The 21376-nt window shown below is 46.8% G+C and overlaps 1 protein-coding gene across 3 annotated transcripts in view; it reads left to right on the top strand.

Annotated features, from left to right (window-relative positions):
• The window catches only part of PTPRM (protein tyrosine phosphatase receptor type M), an 848823-nt gene extending 827897 nt beyond the window's left edge, over positions 1 to 20926 (top strand). For 2 of the 3 annotated variants that reach the window (XM_030925938.1, XM_030925937.1), the window contains 3 exons: positions 1148 to 1311; positions 8172 to 8307; positions 20176 to 20926. In XM_030925938.1, the coding sequence (XP_030781798.1) occupies positions 1148 to 1311; positions 8172 to 8307; positions 20176 to 20229 (354 nt within the window). In that variant the 3' untranslated portion in view covers positions 20230 to 20926. The remainder of the gene's footprint in view (positions 1 to 1147; positions 1312 to 8171; positions 8308 to 20175) is intronic. The other variant, XM_030925936.1, reaches the window with a different exon arrangement.
• The last annotated feature ends 450 nt before the right edge of the window (positions 20927 to 21376 follow it).

Below are 21376 nucleotides of genomic sequence, written 5' to 3'. Positions count from 1 at the left end.
GCAGGAGTGGAGGTCACAAGAAGGGGGAGGTTCTGATATTTTCTGAAGGTAGAGCCAGCACGATCCCAGGGAATGGAGGGGACTCAAGGTTCCTGTCCTGAGAGCTAGGATGATGGAATGGACACTGACTGAGTTGTTGTCCAGGCTGCCCATGTAACTGGATTGTTTGGGGGTGGGGGGCATAATGGAGAGAGGATCAGAAGCTCAATTGTAGACATACTAGGTTTGGGATGACTGTTAGGCCCCTAAGTGGGAATATCAGGTGGGCCTTTGAAAATATAAGGGTGAAATTCAAGAGAGAGGGCTGAACCAGATATATGAATTTATGACTTACTGGGATATTGGTAATATCTAAAGCCATGAGCATGAATGAAATCAAATGCGAGGCAGAAGAACAGGAAGCGCCGTAGGGGTTGAGCCGGGGGCTTCTGTCAGCAAGCGGTCTGGGAGAAGGGGGGACTGAGGCAGAGAGAGCAGGAGGGAGGGACTGCTGTGGGAGAAGGACCAGCCAGTGAGGAAAGCATGTTGACAAGAAGAGAGTGTCACCCGTGTTAGATGCCGCTGAAGGCCACAGAAGATACAGTCCAGGTGATTTAGCCATGGCCGGATTAAAGCTGTTTTCATGTTTCTACCATAAGCTAAGTAACACTTTTTTGAATTCTGCAGTTCTACTTCACTGTGACTAAGGATTAATTAACTATTGCTATCTTAGCAAGATTCAACATCAATAAGCAAAACCGTATTATGCTCACAGGAAGCAGTGTTCTCTGTCTTCACACTGAGCTCACACATCTCCAGGTTTTAAATTATTCATTACCTGTAATTTACCTGTAATTGAAGTTATTTTACCGCTTAACATGACAATGTGGTCAGTGCTTATGCTGCGTTATTTTTCTCTTGGCTTTTGCAGAATGGGAAGCATTCTGCCTCGTATTTGTCTGGCCTGTCATTTAAAACCCCTGGTTGTTTTTAACTGCTCGAGATTAAAAACCATCACTCTTCAGGCCAGCAGAAGCCACCTTGGTAATTTGTAGGCAGGACTCGCCTTTAATAACGGGAAGATCAAGTAGGTGGCAGCAGCCCACTGGAATTCAGTAAATAATGCCTGTTTTCTGTCCACCCCCGATTGTTGCCTGGTTCTTTGTAGCCCCAAGATGGATATCGGATGGTGCAACAATTCCAGTTCCTGGGCTGGCCGATGTACAGGGACACACCCGTGTCCAAGCGCTCCTTCTTGAAACTCATTCGCCAGGTGGACAAATGGCAAGAGGAGTACAACGGCGGGGAAGGCCGCACGGTTGTGCACTGCTTGTGAGTGCCTGACAGAGCTCTTCATTTAAGAACAGCCAGACCCCACGCTCACTCTCACCTCCTATTTCTCTGTCTTTTGTTTCACTAGAAATGGAGAAGAAATAAGTAGGTCTAGGTGAAGGGGTGGTCGTGACACTCAGTGAGGGATTAGTTGGCTTTTCAGGAAACAGGATATGCATTTGGATGGTGTGCCACTGCTGTATAAACAATCACTGACCCTTTTGGTTAGGAACCCTCTCCCCTGGAAAAAAAAAAAAAAAAAAAAAAAAAAAAAAAAAAAACACCGGCTCTTGAGAGCCAATTGTTAAGTTTTCAGGAATTTTCTGAGCTGGGTCTTCAACTGTTGGTAACTTGAATTCATCCATGGTAGAAGGATTTACATCATGGAAATCAACAAATGCTACAACTCAGGGCTCCATCCCACCAGCCAAAGCCAGTTTACCATCACATTGTTTGATTATTCCATTGGAAATCATATCAGAGGTCTCAAAGAACTGGTGTGTGTGTGTGCACGTGCATGCGCGCTTTTTGGGAGAATGTGTATATTGGGAGGATTTGGTTACAGCCAGTGTCCCCAAAATGGGGCTTCCAGGCCAGCAGGTTTTGCAGGTGCTAAATATGAGCACCCCTGCTCCACGTGGCTCCCAGCCTTACCTGCACATTCAGAATTATTTGAGGAGCTTTAAATGAAAAAACAAAAAACAAAAAAAAGCCCACACACAGGCCACACCCCAACCAATTAGATCAAAGTCTCTGGCAGTTGGGCCCACACATGGTTGTGTTTTTAAAATGCCTAGGTGATTTCAATGTGTTGAGATAATAAGGGTGAGAGCCACTGAATAGAGAATACCACGCTTCTCAAAGCACTTTTACCTGCATTTTCTCATTGGCAATGATATGTAGCTAATCAACCAGCTGGAATCGGCTTAATAGAACAGGCAATTAGAAAGTCGTGGCAGTTAAGGAAGATGCTTAGAGAATTGGGGGAAATTTCAAGTATACGCGTATGTCACTTTTCAGTGAAGTATCATTAGAAGTACACACTGAGATCTCTCTTAAATTGAAGGCAAAATATTCACTCCGGGTAGATCAAGCCTAGTTAAAGTTGCAGACCTGGCTCAGGGCGTGGGTTACTCTCCAGTCAGTGCCCTTGTCTGATGCAGTGCCACCTCCTACCCCGGGCCTGCGAGGTCTCCTGGGAAGCCCAGGACTCTGCCTCCCTCTCAGCAATCAAAACACGATAGTGTCTCATCCTGCAGGAAACTGATATTCCTTTGGAAAGAGGTGTAAGAACCTACCCAGAGTTGTCTTCAACCAAAAGTTCCAAGCTTTTGTCCTCTAAAAAGCAGTTTATCAACCTCACCTTTCTCTAGTTGCTGTCATCCCCACTTTCTTCTCCTGGACCCAGTGCATTAAAAAATCTCTATTGGCCGTGCGCAGCGGCTCACACCTGTAGTCCCAGCACTTTGGGAGGCCAAGGCGGGCAGATCACAAGGTCAGGAGATCCAGACTATCCTGGCTAACACGGTGAAACCTTGTGTCTACTAAAAATACAAAAAATTAGCCGGGCATGGTGGCGGGCGCCTGTAGTCCCAGCTACTCAGGAGGCTGAGGCAGGAGAATGGCGTGAACCCGGGAGGCAGAGCTTGCGGTGAGCCGAGATCACACCACTGCACTCAGGCCTGGGGGACACAGCGAGACTCCATCTCAAAAAAAAAAAAAAAACTCTATCAAGAAAATGACAAAAAAATTCATTAGCAGTCCACATCCCTATTTTTATTTCTCTTCAATCCAGATCTGACCTCTGATTAGAATAAGAGGCTCACGCTGAGATGATAAAATCCCAGCAAAAAATATTAATATTGTAGTTCGTTTGTATTATTAGATATGTCAGGTTTTTCTAAAATACTAAAAATGTTAGCAGATATCCCTGCCTGCATCTGGAGACCAGCATCTGAGCTAGATGTACATTTTCCCCCCCCCCCCGGGATTAGTACTTTCTAAAAAAGGTCAGTGCTTTAACCCACAGGACTAAGTTACTAGTGACTAGAAGAAGTTGAGGCACCGGGACAGGCCTAACAAGAAGACATAAAGATTTCTTAAATCACTGCACCTTGTCAACAACACTCTTCCCAGAGGCAGCTGTGACCACAGAACTAAACAGTGACATTGCTGTTCCATGTAAAACCTAAAGCGATCAGCTGTTCTTCACAGTGGACGGTGGGAGGCATCCGTTGTTTCTTCTCTCCTGCCGGTGCAGCATCTCTTCCCATTTTCCGCTGAGAGAACATTGATTATTCTTTGGAACATTCCCCCTCTCTAAAGCCCTGCCTTGGTCCATGTGGAACTGTCTCTTGCTCTCTTAGCATCAAGGTGGGCATGAGACCTAGGCCTGGTGAGAATGTTTATTTTTGTTTACATTTATATATCTAAATCTAAGGGTTTTTTTTTTTTTTAGCTATAAGAAACAAAATTAGTTTACATTGGCATCCCCCAGTACTGGCCAGGAAAGAATCAGACCACTCCAGTGTCCCTCTTGGAGGTAAGAGCATGGCATTCAGCATAGCGTAGCGCCACCTAATGGCTGTGGGTGGAGAGTTCCCGGCTGAGACAAGACCTGCAGGTGCTTTGAAGTGAATGGTTCCTTGAGCCACAGATATTCAAGGTATGCAAATAGGGAGTGTTTTTCTTTATACGTGTCTCCCAGCTAATAAAACTAGATTAAATGGATAGAATTAAGATTTCACCACTTTGCAACTCTTGATGAAAATAATGGATTAGACAGTGGTCTTCAACAGCTGCCAAAAGCATTAGGTGCAAAGCTGAGGGGAAAAGTGGTGTCATGTGAATGCAAGGATGGAAAACAGCTAATCTTCTCATTAGCAGAAGAGACAGTCTAGGGACAGATCCATACCTCAGCGTCATCTGACTTACAACAAAGATGCCATTGCAACACAGCACTGCAGAGGGTGGGGGAGACTGCCTGGACACATTGGTCTCCCTCACTCCATGTACAGAACCCCTTTCAGATAGATGGTAGACCAAACAGGGAGAGTGAAACAGCAAAGCTTCTAGAAGAAAACACAAGAGAAAATCTCCATGACCACAGGTAGATTTGTTAAACAGGACACAGAACACTAGCCTTAAAAGAAAGACTGACAAATTGGACTTTCATTAAAATGAAACCCTTCTCTTCATCAAAAGACATCAGTAAGAGGGAAAAAGTAAGGCAGTGGGAGGAGAGTTTTATAATACACGTGTCTGACAAGGGACTCGGCTACAGTGTCTTATTAACTGCTATACTGCAAGCCAATAGGAAAACGGTAGACAACTCCATTTATTAAATGGGCAAAAAACTTGACAGGTACTTCACTGAAGAAGGAAAAAAAAGAAAAAGAAGTCCCAAATAGCCAATGAGCATAGAAAAGTTACTCAACGTTATTCGTTTTTAGGCAAATAACGGATCAGATGCTACTGTGGATCAGATGCTACTGTGTACTCACCAGAATGGCTGAAATTTTAAAGACAGACAAATAAATAATAATTCCAAGTGTTAGTGAAGCTGTGGAGTAAGTGGAACTCTTATACAATATAGGAAGGAAGTAAATACTGTACAACCATTTGGAAACTGACAGCATTTACCAAAGCTAAACGTACAGGTACTCTGAGGCTGAGCTCCTCTGTTCTTAGAGAAATGACGCAGAAATGAATCATCTGCCAAAACATAAGCTTATCACAAGTTTACTCATAGTATTTAAAAACTAGAAACAGCCCAAACATTCAGCAGCTGTTGGATAAATTGTACAGTGGGTATTCATTCAGTGGAATTCTCCTTAGCCATATAAAAGAATAAACTACCAATGTAACACTGTGGGTGAGTCTCACACAGACAACACAGAGTGAAATAAGCCAGTCTCAGGAGAAGACATAGTATATGGTTCCATTTATACAAAGCTGAAGAACAGGTGAAAGCAATTGATGATGCTAGGCTTAAGAATGGATTCTCTTTGGTGATACTGATGGTATTGTTGAGGAAGGAATGTGAGGGAGCCTATTGGGGACTGACCGTGGTTTGTATCTTGATCTGAGTGGTGGTTACGTGGTATATGCATTGGTAAAAATGGAGTGAGCTGTCTACTAATGGTCTTTATTGTAGGTATATTATACTTCAGTTAAAAAGCTGATTCGGAATTTCATAATGGGCTGATCAAGCTGATATCCAAACACGATGATCACTCTTAAAACCACTCTTAAAAGCATAAAACCAGATATTTTTGGCTTGCTTCCTAATGAAAGTATACTTTAAGTATCCTTGTATAAATAAATAAATTTTGAATTCTTATCAAGCCCTGGAACTACCTACCAATTTACAGGAAATACAGAGTTAGAAAGCAGCATGTTGAATGATATCACAGAGATGTGATGAATGAGAAAAATCTAGGATGTGGGACTCTCTACAGGACAGATGACCTTGTTTCCTCAACAGATAAATTCCCAAGAAAAAAGAGAGAGCAAAGAGGAGCTCACAGATTAAAATAAATTTGCAAGACATACCAACCAAATCCAATCTGTGGCCTTTGCCTAAATGTGGATTTTTTAAAAAGCAGCTGAAAGAAACAATCTGGGAAATTGCAACACAGACTAGAAATTTGATTATTTTAAAACAGTAATATTTGTTATTTTAGGTATGATACTTATACTGTGTTTAAAAATAAAAAGGTCCCATGGCCGGGCACAGTGGCTCACACCTGTAATCCCAGCACTTTGGGAGGCTGAGGTGGGCGGATCACGAGGTCAGGAGATGGAGACCATCCTGGCTAACACGGTGAAACTCCGTCTCTACTAAAAAAAAATACAAAAAAAATTAGCCGAGCGTGGTGGCGGGCGCCTGTAGTCCCAGCTACATGGGAGGCTGAGGCAGGAGAATGGCGTGAACCCAGGAGGCAGAGCTTGCTGTGAGCCGAGATCTCTCCACTGCACTCCAGCCTGGGCGACAGAGGGAGACTCTGTCTCAAAAAAAAACAAAGGTCCCTTATTTCCTTGAGGAAAGAGAGACTGCAGAGTTGGTGCAGGAATAGTGAGGAATGAGCCTGGACCATCATGTGGTTGCAGAAAGTAAAGAAGAAAGGTTGGGGGCTTGTCAGAAAAGAACAAAAGAGCTACCCTGTTGGAGCTATCACTGGCCAAAGCTGAAACAATATGAACAAAATCAATATTAGTACCATCGGATTTTAGCTGATAGAATAACATTATGATGTATAAGCTCACACTGAAATAAATCATAAAATAAATAAGCAAATAAATAATTTAATGGGGAAAAAGAGACAGCTCTTTCTTAGGGTAGAATCTTCAAAGAGAGGGAAACAAGAAATCACCATTAGGCAAACACCACCGTGATAACTGCTACAGACAAGATCCACCAATGGATGCTCAAATCAGTGGGCGAGAAACCAGATATTTGCATAGTCCCAAATATCTTCCCCCCAGATATGTATTGACTGCAAAGGGAAAGATGATAACTTTATAGTGAGAAAATCTGGCGGACACCGTCTTAACAAGTGAGCAAGTGAACATCACCAGTAATAAGACAGAGGAACATCCTGAACCCCTGGGAAGAGGTAACATCCCCTCTCTGGTTTTCTTACTGAAGTGCACGGCCTTGTTTCCAGCCATGAGAAGACATCAGACAAACCCAAATGAAGGGATGGTCTACGTGTTGTAGTCTGTGATGACTTCGCAGATTGTGGCTGGGGTTGACAGCTACTTTCTACTTCTGTGTTCTACATTCTTTATATTCTACAAAATCACTGATCCATGCTCTTCAAAAGTGTCAAGGTCAGGAAACATAAGGAAAGACTGAGGAAGTATTACTGACTGAAGGAAGCTAAGGGGATAGGACAGCTACATCCACGATTGGATCCTGGACCAGAAAAAGGACATTCATGGAGGAACTAGTGAGATGTGGCTACAGTCTGTGGTTTAGTTAATAGCATTGTCCCAGCATCACGTTCTTGGTTTGCACAATGTGCTGTGGACATGTTCACATCAGGGAAAGCTGGATATGCATTCTCTATGCGATTTTTACAGCATTTCTGCACATCTAAAATGGGTTCAGAGTAAAAAGTTTTCTTTAAAAATTGCCTCTGTTTTATAGATAAATAAGGAAATGCTAATGGATGTTTTGTTGTTGTTGTTGTTGTTTTTGAGATGGAGTCTCACTCTGTCACCCAGGCTGGAGTGCAATAGCACAATCTGGGCTCACTGCAAGCTCTGCCTCCTGGGTTCACGCCATTCTCCTGCCTCAGCCTCCCAAATAGCTGGGACTACAGGCGCCCACCACCACGCGTGGCTAATTTTTTGTATTTTTTAAGTAGAGACGGTGTTTCACCGTGTTAGCCAGGATGTTCTTGATCTCCTGACCTCGTGATCCGCCTGCCTCGGACTCCCAAAGTGCTGGGATTACAGGCGTGAGCCACCGCGCCCGGCCGCTAATGGATGTTTTTAAAGGCCAGATACATCTTTGAACATAACCCATAGTTGTCACACCAATTTTCCTGGCAGACCCTAAATAAGGTTCACTGAAAATTTTCTGCCTGGGCCCTTATCGATGAAGTGCTGTATCAGAGAATGTGACCAGGGCTGAGCAGAGCTGGGAAAGGCTCTCAGTCAGGTGACCTGTGGCCAGACATTGCTGATGGCTTGCTCTGTTTGCTTTAATTAAAAGCGTCTGCCCAGGTAGGCGGTCCCTCAGTCTCAGAGCCCTTCGTTGTTACTGGTTGGCCAGGGTTTAAACAGCTCGTTTCCACAGGTGTTTGCGAGATGCAGTGTAAAGTGCAGCCATCTGATCTCTTTCATGACAGGAACGGAGGAGGCCGCAGTGGGACGTTCTGCGCCATCAGCATCGTGTGTGAGATGCTCCGGCACCAGAGAACCGTGGATGTCTTCCACGCTGTGAAGACACTGAGGAACAACAAGCCCAACATGGTCGACCTCCTGGTAGGACACCCCCTCTGAGCTGTTCCATGAGACACTCCATTAGCATTAGAATCCACGCCAGCTCCCAGATTCGCAGGGAGACTGATGCGTAGAGGAAGAGACTCATTTTCAAAATCACAATGTAATCACTTTGCATGTAGGGCTTTTTCCCTTCTTTCTTGTTCTCCCTCTTCCTCTCTTTGTTCTTTACAAGGAGACTTTGTCTCCAGCTCATTTGAAATACAGAAATAGCTGAAACTCACAAGTGAGCATGCTTATTAACTTCCCTTCCTGGCAGTAACTTCCACGTGGCTAAGCACTTAGTCTTCGCAGAGAAGAAATAATCATAGTACGTGAAATGCCAGATTTTCAAATTATATATTTTATAAATAGCTTAATCGCCTAATATTTATCAAAGCTGTGAATTTTAGTTTGACATCCAGAATATTGCATTTAATTATGGTGGCCATATCTGAGAAAAGGATTAAAGGAGATGAGAAACAGAGGACAATGTGCAATTATTTTCTTAAGAGTATTTTATGGAATCTCTTTTTATGTGGAGCGGTTGAAATGCCAACCACTGTGACTCTAGAATAGTTTAAAGGAAGAAGCTTTTAGATTAGGTTTTTGCACTTCTCTGTGAGCGGAGGAAGGATCTGAAGGAAACAGCAGGACTAATCCAAGGTTGGAAAATGGCTTGGGGGCAGGAGAGGGAGAAATTGGTGGCCGATGCAACAAGCTCCAAAGCCAGTGTTTCCAGGTCCACAGCGTCACAGCACTGGGGTTAATGTTAAAAATTAAAATAAAGGGACTTAAGAGGGAGTTGAGAGTCAAGCTGAATTGGAGAAAGTAGCAGTGGTCCCCATGCAGTTTAAGAAGTCATAACAGCAGTGCTACGGGCTGGCTAATAGTAGTGACCAATGACAACGAGCTCCCAAACGTGTCCCGCTCAGCACCAACCACTCTCCAGGGCATCCGCTTTGCCCAGATACAAGTCTCGTGCCTGAGGAGCTGCTCCATTTCCAAGAAGCATGGCTGCTGGTCGGGGAATTTGGCACACCTGCTCGACCCTATCAGCTGTTAGCACGTTGGCTTCTAGACGGGGCAGAAAGGACCGTGCTCCCCAGACTCCTGCTCCCCTCCTCCCCACCCTACAGGGAGCCCATGGAAACCCAAATTCTAGTCTCAACTCTGCTACTACTTCTAGTGAGGTGACCCCAACACATTAGTCTTGTCATTTAGGTGTCCTTAAGCAAATCACTTAACTCCTCTAGGTTTTAGTTTTGTAAACCAGGGATACCATTAGCTCATTGAGGTACCCAGCATGCAGAGAGATGTGAAAGTGTTTTGGAAACTGCAAAGGGGAGAGGTGGTTGTAGAGAGTGTAGGAGTCTGCCAGGCGTGATGCCGTCAGTGGCCTGGCAGAAGGGTTCTAAGTGCCCTGGACATAGTAACAGATTTCCTGTGGGTTGTTGAAAGGCTGCTGTGGGGCTTCACTAGGACCATCTCCCTCCCTGCATCACCGCCTGAATGGTAAAGAGTTCTACCACCATGGAATTCCCAGTCTTCCAGGATGGAGGCAGTTGAGCAAAGAGTGGCCATGCTGTCGGTGGAGGCCTGAGTTTGGGCCGGCAGAGGATAGAAACAAATGCATGAATGAAATATTCAGACTGTGGCTTCGTGCAGTAGTTAACCTCACTAATTCAGGGTCAGGTATGCAGCCTGGAGACGCTGGCTGGTACTTGGGCACAGCTGACCTTGATCAAAAAAAATGTCCCTTCCTTCTCACTGCAGCCGGAATTAAGCAGATCATTAGAAACAGGCCCTTGCAGGCCTTTCCTCTAATGGCTCCGGCCGCAGCTTTCATCACTCACCAGGTTTTATGGGCAGGAGCGATGGGGCTTTTACCGAATCAGTGGTGCATGCTAGAGGACGGGGGTGATTTTTCATGAAATAAATGGGGGCTTAGGTGGCTGAACCAGAAGGGAGCTTGCGGTCCCAGCCCACGATTCTATAATAACTTAGGACTTTGTGTAGTTATGTGTGACCCTAATGGAGAAGATGGGATTTCTGGGTGCCCAGACCCAAGGTCAGCACCAGTTGGAGGATAAGGTCAGGGTCTGAGAAATGTAGGAAAGTTTCGCAATTTCCGGAGAAAACTGTGTGACATATCTGTCACGGTGGCTGTTAGGGTATTAGATAATATCGGGTGACAGAGGAAAAAAGTCACTGTGCTCTTTTCAGTGGGTTTGAAGCTTCCAGAACTGTATAGGACCTGTTGTCATTTGGTTTTGCCTGTACCTACGACTTCTGTTTGGTTTGATGTTCATACCTGTGTATGTTGGCTGAGAGAATTAAATTAGCTTAGGTCAGGATGATGAAGTCTGGTACAGTTTTATTGGGCATCACAGACCATCTGAGGCCCGAGTGTGTCCTAAGCACAAAATGTTGCGCCAGCAGCTGAAAAGGGCAGTGTCCTGAGTCTACTTAGCTGCGTCTTCAGAGGATGACGAGCACGCGCCAGACAGCCCTGGGGGCGCTTCCAAGCATCTGGAGAGGCAGGCTGGGGTGCAAAAGAGGGACCCTCACCCTGGCACCACCAGGTCTTATACATCACATGTGCGGCTGCATCCCTCATGGGCCCTTCCATTCAGAACAGGCAATGCTGCCGCTCTATCCTCCCTGCCAGGGCAGGTGAGCGCACAGAGGGACGCTGTGTCTCTCACCATCTCTCTTTGCAGCTCTGATTTTTCTAAAATGCTTCTGAGTGGGAAGATTCATCGGTTCGTGCTGAAGCATGGCACTCTCCAGGGAGATCCAGAAAGCCTAAAGATGTATTTCTGCACATTTTTAGCTTTGGGGGCTCTGGAGAAAAGCCAGTGGATTGCCAGGAGGCAAAATAGTTTCTAATACAAGACTAGATTTTTTTTTTTTTGTATCCAGCAGGGGCAGCTGCATTTTTCCTGAACCCTTTTTTCGCCCTGCTCCTAAGTGATCCATCTCTTCAGCCTCAAGTCCCCATCAAAGAACTGGGTCCCAGGAGGGTGGACAAGGACAGCACAGCCTGCGATTCCCCACAACTCGCCTAGTTAGATTCAGAACGGGTCCTGGCACCTGAGCTCCTTTGAAGCCACTCCGGCTGCAGGAAAGCGGCCGCTTCGCGACGGCAGCTCCCTTCTCACTTTTGCCTTCTGTAATGGGTTTTGAAGTTCCCAGGCTCTGTTCTAACATAGAAATGGTCTTTGAGGGCAGATCTTGCCTAGAGAAACATAGTATCTCCAGCGAGGTGGTGGGAACTTTGGAAGACTCCGCTGCACAGCCTAGTGCACTGCCCAGGAAATGAACAACTGGCAAATGCCTTGGGCAAGGCTGACAAAGCTGCCTCTGCAGGTGATTACACACTTGAATATGGAGTGCAGTGGTGTGATCATAGCTCAAACCCCTGGGCTCAAGCCATCCTCCCACCTCAGCCTCCCAAGTAGCTGGGACTAAAGGGGCGTGCCACCATGCCTGACTGGTTTTTTATTTTTATGTCTTTAGAGATGGAGTCTTGCTGTTTTTCCCAGGCTGGTCTCAAACTCCTGGCCAGAAGCAGTCCTCCTGCCTCAGCCTCTCAAAATGCTGGGATTACAGGCATGAGCCACGGTGCCTCTTATCTTAGTTCCTTGCCATTAGAACTTTCTTCACCAAAGCCCCCTGCAGAATCCATGCCCAGTTCCTTATTGAGGACCTGCTGAGCACAGCCACATCTTATCTTAGTTCCATGCCATTCTGCATGTATTGCTCAGCCTCTGTTCTATGTGCAGCATCACTGGGCATGATGCAAGAGAAGTAGAAGATATGGTATCTCCCACATGGAGCTTAGAACTCACTGGAGATGCAAAACTCTTCCCTGAACCTCAGTTTTCTCATCTGTAAAGTGGGAATAAGAATATTAAGCCTGGCCAAGCACGGTGGCTCATGCCTGTAATCCCAGCACTTAGGGGGGCCAAAGTGGGCGGATCACCTGAGATCAGGAGTTTGAGACCAGCCTGGCCAACCAACATGGTGAAACCTCGTCTTTACTAAAAATATAAAAATTAGCCGGGGCGTAGTGGCAGGCACCTGTAAACCCAGATATTTGGGAGGCTGAGACGGGAGAATCACTTGAACTCAGAGGCAGAGGTTGCAGTGAGCTGAGATCGCACCATTGCACTCCAGCCTGGATGACAGAGCAAGACTCCTGCTCAAAAAATAAAAGGAATATTAATTCAGTCACAAAAGGCCACATATTCTATGATTCCTTGTCTGTGAAATGTTCAAAGCAGACAAATCCCTGAGACAGAAAGTAGAGTAGTGGTGGCTGAGGGCTGGGGGAGAGGGAGATGGAGTGACCGCCAATAGGCGCAGGGTTTCACTCTGAGGCGATGGGAATGTTTCAAACTTAGATGGTGTACAACTCTAAATATACTGAAAACCACTGAACTGTGTTAAAATACAAAATTACAACACATTTAATTTGAAGATCTAATGGGCTTGTATGAGTGACCCTAGAATCAGGCAAGATGTCATTCTGTCCAGTAGAACGAGTGCTCCAAGGAGCTGAGCAGAGGCTGCTTTCTAGGCAGAAAAGGGCTTGGGAAGGCATAGGCAGGGAACACAACGCAGAGTGGTTGTTTCAAACTTCCTTCCATCACAGGATTAAAACAGAGGGGCTTCTTTATCATGGCAGCTCAGGAACACCGGGCTGCTTCTGACTGGTTTCTGCGCTTCTCCTGACGTTCGGAAAGCTGCCCTGTTTCAAAGTTCAGTTGGATAGCGGCGTGGCACCTAGCACGAGGAACTCCATTCTGGTTTGGTCTAGTCTGTCAGGGCCTCATCCAAACAGTGGCCTCCCATGAATTTTATTTAACAACTGTATCCCTTAAAGGGGCCAATTTTATGGTATGTGAATTGTATCTCAACAAAGCTGTTGTTTTTTAAAAAGTAACATCAGAAACAACAAAAAAGAATACTATTCCTAGAAGGCTACCGGGCTTTTCTGTTTAGGGAACTCGTCCAGAGAGTGACCTTGTTACACTCAGTCATCTTCACAAAAGCCAGGGGAGGTGCTGCTGCTGCACCCCTTTTACAAAGAAGTCCAGCATTTTGTCATTGGTGCAAGCCAAATCCGGACCCCAATCCCTCCTCCCAGCTCCAAGCCTGCTGATGTTCAGCCACCCCAAAAGGAGCCCCCCAACCTGTCTCCCATCCTGGAGGCTGGATACCAGCGGGGCTCTCGGGGTTCATGATAGGTGGAAAAGGCAAGGAAAACAAACTGACAACTAAAAACCATGAGCATTAGACGGAAATTCCAAATACAGTGTAGCTGGATACGCAGTCCCACCCCACCTGGGAGTCTGAAAGGGAGGGGCCCGTAGGAAGGTGATGGTCACAACCCCTCCCTGGGTTGATTTGTTACTGAGTTGCCGGGAGAAATCCAGGAGAAAGGGTGGTAAAGCGGTGCGTGCTCTCGCACCGGGAGAAAGAGGGCACAGGTAAGCGTAGGGGACTTGGGAACAGGGCAGAGCTCAATCAGTGTGTGTGCTAGCTCCATCTCAGACCAGGTGTAACGGGAACAGCCCCGTCCACCCCCACGTGCCTTGTAAGATTCAGAAAAGAACGTGTCCCTCGTGGTTCTCAAGCCTGGCTGCCCATTGAAGTCACCTGGGAGCTTCAGAACGCTTCTCATCCCTGGGCCCACCCGGAGAGTGATTCGATTGGTCAGAGGCCTGGCTGCAGCAGCCGAGTGTTAAAAGACCTCGTGAGTCTCTCGTGCAGCCTAGCTTAAGAACCGTGTCTGCTCTAGACGCGCTTTCAGCCCAGGCTGCGCATGAGAATCCGCCCCTCCGCCTGCCACTACCGGGGGAGCTTTCAGAAATACCAGTGCCACAGCCCACTTCAGCCAGAGGCTCTGGGATAGAGCCCCCGCCAGGCAGGATGGACGTGCCACAGGGCTGAGAAAGTTGGTTTGGAGGGTCCCCGGGCCTTTCCTTTCCCTGCTGTGCCACTGCGGCGGTGCAGCGTGTTCACAGCTCGCTGCCTCTCCCCCTCCATCCCCCTTACTCCAGAGCCAGCCCCATCCCGATCTGCGCATCTGCTGTGCAGGTCCAAGTTGCCCTCTCTGTAACTGAGAGCTGACCCTGCAGACTCAGCCTCACCTCCCCTTCAGTAAGCCAGCAGTGGACTCACCTACAAAATGCAATGTGGTGTGGGGCCTACAGCTGTCCCCCTTGTACCACCACCTGGTGTGTATAGGCTGTCCCTCAGTAGCTCTCGCTGTGAAACTTGCAGCCAGTTTAACAGGCTGTGCACGTGTGTGTGCACATGTTGGCGTGGTGAGTGCAGGAGCTGGGTGGGAATCAGATGTGAGCTAGGGTCCGCCATCCACACTCCAGGCACCTTGAATCCACCCGCAGTCAGTCTTCCTGCACTCTTGAGGAAGGTTTGTAATAATTTTTGCTAATACCCCATTCCCTCTCCCTACCCCCAGATTCCACTTGCCCAGCCCACGCCCTACACTCAGCACCAGCCGAGCGCCTGGCTCACAGGAGTTGCCCAGTGAGCATTTGCTGAGTGACTGAGCATTCTTCTCTGCAGCCAGACCTGATTCCAACCTGAGCCACCCTTTGCTGTCCTCTCCAACCTAGGAGAGGTTGTGGCTGTGCTCAGCAGGTCCTCAATAAGGAACTGGGCATGGATTCTGCAGGGGGCTTTGGTGAAGAAAGTTCTACCTATATATTTTAAAGATAGAGTTGAAAGGAATGAGCCATTCATCATTCCAGGGGCATGCTGCTGTCTCGCTGAGCAAGGATGTGAATTTATTGGTCTCCTTGGCACAGAGTGACTGGCCACAGCCTGGCTGGGAACACTGAACTGCGGGATCCCACCACGGTAATAGGGCCCACCCCGCCCTCCTGGCAGAGCATCACTCAGAAGAATTTTTCCAGCCCAAAGTATCTGTCAGTATAGGGTCCAGCCAAAATCGTGGAGCTTGCCTTACTTTCAAAAGCAACCAGGTCAGCGGTGGAGGCTATTCTCGCTGAATCTTTGGAGGCCATTGACGTGCTGTTCGAAGTGCCCGTGCTGGCCACCAGCCTGAGTTCCTTAGACACAGGGAGCCTGCGCAGACAGCGACAGGGCTCAGGCCCCTGATGGAGGCCTCCAACGTCGCCCACTGGTGTGCTGGCCTCATGATGCCCTCACCAAGCGAGCCAGTGGCTTTTAACAGCCAACCTCACTTCCCAGCTCCCTTGCAGATTTTGCTTTCTCCCACTCATAGGTCCAGGAAGTCTGATCGGGAGCGAGGCCAGTGTCAGGGGCCTTGGTGAGGAATAGCAGCAGGTCGCCCTGGTTATGGTCTGACCCAAGGATGTGAGGAGGACCAGGCCAGGCTCCCACCTGAGTCCCTACTCAGGGCACCTCCTCATGCCTGAAGTCAGCTAATGTCGCCCAAATTGGAGCACTCAGGACCAAGGCATAAACGTTCCTTTTTCCCCTGCAGCACAGGAATGGCTCATGTGGCTTAATTATACTGTTCAAAAGCGAGTGAGCTGTGAGAGGAAACTGCAGAAGACAGGCCTGTACCTGGTGATCAAATGTAATCAGTTTCCAATGTCGGAAGATTCAGGCATTTACCTAGGTGCTGGGGGGAGGGGGCACCGCAGTTGATGGTCTTCCTTCTCCTTCCCCTTATTTTTCTGATTCAGAAACCAGTCATCACAGAATCTATGGGGACTGGCCGCTTGCTCAGGAAGGAGAAGGTGGGAGAAGGAGAATTCATTTTGAAAATCACAGTCATGCCTGAGACAGGGCAGCTTCGGCGACTTCCAAGCAGCAGCTCCTTCAAATCGAAGCCCAAAGCCCCTCCTGAGTTTCCAGCCTGTGTTGTGGCCTGAGGGCCACAGCCACGTCTCCCCACTAGGTGCATTTTAATGTTAAAAGGATGGCTCTGAGTAGGCACTGAAATGAATTGCACAGTTAGGCTTGTGTAAAATCATTTTTATGCAGGAAGGGATTGGACCATGTAGATTTCCATTACAAAAAAAATGGTTCCTGTGATTCACAAAAGCGGAGAAATGACAGGATCTCTTCATAGCCAGCATGGCAGCCTGGTGATCTGACAACGCGGACTTTTGGAATTTTGAAATTCAAAGTATCTCTTTTAAATATTTTGAAAATAAAAGTATCAAATTCTGAAATAATAAATACTAGAATATGAATCAGAAATCTGATTTGCCTAGGGCAAGTAATAATTTTTTCCAGTTAAAAAGTTAAAAAAAAACTATTGGCATTTCATTGTGTGTGGAAAAAGTGGTCTGTTTAAGGGAAATGACAGGCTAGTAAAATATTTGTTATTTGCACCAGGAGATAATTTAAGGCACACCTTCTTGTATGTCATCAGACTTACTTTAAAGGCAAACCAAGTCCTAAAGTTCTAAATTGAGAAAGCTGGAAGGGAACCTTAAGTGTGATCCAACCCCCTGTTTTATGACCAGAGGGGAACAGAATAGCCAGGATCTCGGGGTTGGTTAGTAGGACCTGAGGCTCCTGGTCAGTGTGGAGTACCATGACTCTTTAGAAAGCAGAGAACAACTGGATTCATGTTTCCTATGTCAGAGTCCGCCCAGTTCCAGTCCACCTGAGCCCTTGATAGACATTAAAGGTAGGATTCACAGGCCGGGCGCGGTGGCTCAAGCCTGTAATCCCAGCACTTTGGGAGGCCGAGACGGGCGGATCACGAGGTCAGGAGATCGAGACCATCCTGGCTAACACAGTGAAACCCCGTCTCTACTAAAAATAGAAAAAACTAGCCGGGCGAGGTGGCGGGCGCCTGTAGTCCCAGCTACTCAGGAGGCTGAGGCAGGAGAATGGCGTGAACCCGGGAGGCGGAGCTTGCAGTGAGCCGAGATTGCGCCACTGCACTCCAGTCTGGGCGACAGAGCGAGACTCCGCCTCAAAAAATAAAAATAAAAAAAATAAAAAATAAAGGTAGGATTCACATCATGGAATAAGCATTTTTCTACCAGCGATTTTTTTACTAAGGCTTTATTGGAATATAATATGTATACCATAACGTTTCCACTTTTAGATGGAAACAATAGACACTGGGAACTCCAAAAGCAGGGTATAAGGTTCAGTTGTAGTCAGTTTCCAGTGTTTTGCATTCCTGCCAGCTGTGTAATGCACTATGAACATTCATTTGAGTCAGTTTCCAGTGTTTTGCATTCCTGCCAGCTGTGTAATGCACTATGAACATTCATTTGGGGGGTGAATACCCTAGAAGCCCACTCCCCACCATTACGTGTATAATACCCGTGTAACAAACAAGCACATGTACCCCAAATAAAAAAAAAATCCCCTTTTAAAGTATGTCATTCACTGGTTTTCAGTATATTCACAGAGTTATGCAACCATCGCCACAATCCAAATGTTTAACATTTCCATCTCCCCTTAGTCCCCTCAAAGAAATCCTAGACCTACTTGTAGCCACTCCTCGTTACTCACGTCCAGGCTCTGGCAACCACCCGTCGGCTTCCAGTCTTTATAGATTTGCATATGCTGGGCGTTTCATGGAAAAGGAGTGTGTGCCCTTTCAAATCTGATTTCTTTCACTCAGCAGATTCATCCATGCTTCAATTCATCCACGTTGTAGTATGTATTAGTACTTCATTCCTTTTCATAGCCAAGTAATATTCCACTTTATGGCTATACTGCATTTTATTGATGTACATTTGAGTTGTTTACCCTTGTTGGCTGTTGGGAATAATGCTCTGTGAACATTTGTTTACAAAGTTTTTGCGTAGACATACGTTTTCAGTTTCCTCAGTTGTATACCTAGTAGTAGAATTGCTAGGTCATATGGGAATTCTGTGTTTAACCTTTTGAGGAGCTGTCAGACGGTTTTCCAAAGTGGCTGCGCCGTTTGACATTCCCTCCAGCTGTGTATGAGGGTTCACTTTCTCCACGCTCTCGCTAACACCTGTGATTTTCTTGCCACTGACATTAATCTCGTGGCACTGTCAGTGATTGAAATGATCTCCTTGTTCTCTGTCTTTGCCTCTGGATCGTGACCTCCCAGAGGACTGACTGTGTCATAAAACCCCCAGTCTCTAGCAGTACATGTGTATTGAGTTGGATCATGTGCTGCTTGTCTTCATGTGTACATGCGGCCAACTTTGACTCTCAACTGTGTCAGTTCTGAGCTAGAGACTGTTACATTATACAAAGAGGGATAAACTATGGCCCTTGTCCTGAAATAAATAGGTTGGACTACTAGGGTATTTACAGAACAGTGTAGGTGAAGAAAAGGAAATTTCAGTGACAAATTAGGAGGCACTTAAGAAATACTGGACATTTTCAATTAATTTGGCAAAATGAAAAATAATAGATGCATTTCCTTGGTTGTGGCTGTGATGGGTAGAGACAGTGGTGCTGAACCTCGCGCGCACATGTGGAAGCTTGTCTCCTCCAGAAGCAGAAGAGAGCCTTCCAGTTGCTGAGGCCTCTCCGGGGCCAGGCTCCTGCCAGGTGGCAGGCAGAGGCGTCCTCAAGCCCTGTGTCCCTCTGCTGGGTTCAGAGCCCACTCCCAGGCTTGGTTCTGTCAGCACACTCCATGCATACAGGTGCAGAATGCTCTCCCCGGCCACCCGAGACCACACCTCAGCCAGGACCTTGTGCAGGGCTTGCTCGGGCCAAGGTACGTGATCCAGGAAAGCTGAACTCAAGAAAAATGAATCCAATGCTGGGTGTGGTGGCTGATGCTGATGGTCCCAGCTAATCAGGAGGCTGAGGTGGGAGGATTGCCTGAGCCCAGGAGTTCGAGGCTGCGATGAGCCATGATTGTGCCACTGCACTCCAGCTTGGGTGACAAAGGGCCCTGTTTCTTTAAAAAAAAAAAAAAAAAAAAGAAAGAAAGAAAGAAAGCTAGGAGGGAGAAATGAATTCCCTGCCTGATGAAGAACTGGTCTGGGGTCCCAGAGGATCTCGAACATTTCCCCTTCTGTACCTTTCCTCGTCCTGTTACCTCTGCCTGGAATGCCTGTTTTAAGTAACCGGTGAGGATGGCCATATACTAGATCCAAACTAGGCACTTTGAGAGTAAAAGAGGATTATGCCAAGACAACAGGCAGAAGCCAGGACCATCCAGGGCAAACCAAGGCTGCTTCCACACTCCGTGCATCAGTTCCATCCTCTGGGGAGGGTGCTGTCCACCTACTTCCCACTGCCATCTTCCCTAAGAAGAGCTGCCCTTCCCTGAGCCCACTGCACATGATAGGGACTGTTCCGCCTCATGTGTTGTCAGTCATTGGGTTACCTGTCTCATCCTCCTCACTGGATCATGGACTTCTCAGAATCAGGGACCAAGTCAAGGGGCTTGGTATTCAGGAGGTGCTGATGAAATTCTCATGAGATTGAGGAATTCCTACAGACTGAAAGTCAAAGGTAAAACTGGATCACGCGTGAGGCCTCGTCTAGGTACCAAGGGCCTTGTGAGAGATGGCATGAAGGCATTTCCTCAAGCACTCGTTACCTTTTCTTCTATCCCTGACCCTCCTGCACGAAGCTCAGTATGTTGATATCCTGGAAATCACGTGTGTGGACAAACATATTTAGAGTTGCCAGTGTCCAGAACCTTCCGGGAATTCTAGCCAGCACAGGTAGCAAAATACCTTTCACCCAGCATTGTGGGGAGCATCTCCAAACAGTGAATGTCTCTGGAGTTCAGAACCGTGACTTTCTGATTCGTTGCTAATTCAAATGCTTCCCAGATTGATGTCTTCCCATTAAGACCCTACTCTACAGTAATTGCTTTACTAGGAACAGCGCTGAGATATTCTTGAGCTGACACTTTCCCCTCCTGTTTTCCAGGATCAGTACAAGTTCTGCTACGAGGTGGCCCTGGAATACTTGAATTCTGGCTGATGGCGTAAACAGCTCTGCAAACAATCCCTTTCATACCACAAAGCCAAGACGTTCCATGGTATTTGTGCAGAAGAGATGAAGACTTCTCAATATGCTTATTTTGCTTTGCATAATTGGCTCTTTTTAAGAGCCCAGGAAAGTGTTTCTAAAACTGCTTGCACTGCCCAATCCCAGTAATGCTGCTGCCTGACAGAAACACACACAGCCACAGTCGCCAGATCCCGTACTCCTTGCCACTGGCTTCCTAGAGCAGCGTAGACATCTGGTAAACTGAAGAGCACAACTATATTCTTATGAAGGAATTTGTACCTTTGGGGTATTATTTTGTGGCCCGTGACCCTCGTTATTGTTACAGCTGAGTGTATGTTTTTGTTCTGTGGAGAATGCTGTCTGGCATTATGATAATATATTATTTTAGGTAATATTTGTACTTTAACATGTTGCATAATATATGCTTATGTAGCTTTCCAGGACTAACAGATAAATGTGTAATGAACAAAGACATGTTGTATGAGTCGTCGTTTCTATCAGATTTGTATTGTTTCCAAGGGAAAAGCTTGGGGGAGGACTCAGTTCACAAAATGCAAAACTCGACGATCGGATTCACGGACCTAGAGCTTTTCCAAGTGTTTATATTGTAAATATTTTTGATTTCATCAAATTATTTATTCATTAAAAGAAATTTTTGTGAAGCACAGTGAGTGACAGTCATTTTTCTTAAGGCCTGGAAACGATTTTCTGTATGATGTTACTTTATGTGAATTCTCAACTCAATAAATGATGACCCATAAGCAGCCGTAGCATGTTCCTGGTGTCCCAGCGCACAGGCGGTGGAGGCCGCACCCATCACGCCAGCGCACAGGGGAGAGAGCGCGGCCGGGGCCTGTTTGTCGGAGCAGGTAGCGTAGAGTTTTTTGAGAGAGTGTTCATCAGTGAGAGCAGTGGGCCCGTCACAGCGGCCTGCCCTGGTGACGAGGAGGCTCAGCCATGAACCTGCACCGTAGGGCATGAGCCCTGACCCTGTGGGGCAGCCAGGCCAGGGGCCATGGCGGGGACTTGCTAACTGGGGCATCCTCTTCCTTTCTCGGTTTCCCCTCAGTCTGCAGGGGATAATATCTCTCTTCTTTATGCCTCAGGCCAAACTAAG

This window comes from Rhinopithecus roxellana, chromosome 21 (genome assembly GCF_007565055.1).
Source record: "Rhinopithecus roxellana isolate Shanxi Qingling chromosome 21, ASM756505v1, whole genome shotgun sequence".
In the NCBI taxonomy this organism is placed as follows: domain Eukaryota; kingdom Metazoa; phylum Chordata; class Mammalia; order Primates; family Cercopithecidae; genus Rhinopithecus; species Rhinopithecus roxellana.
Note: the sequence above shows the minus strand (reverse complement) of the source record. Positions and strands in the feature narration are given on the sequence as shown.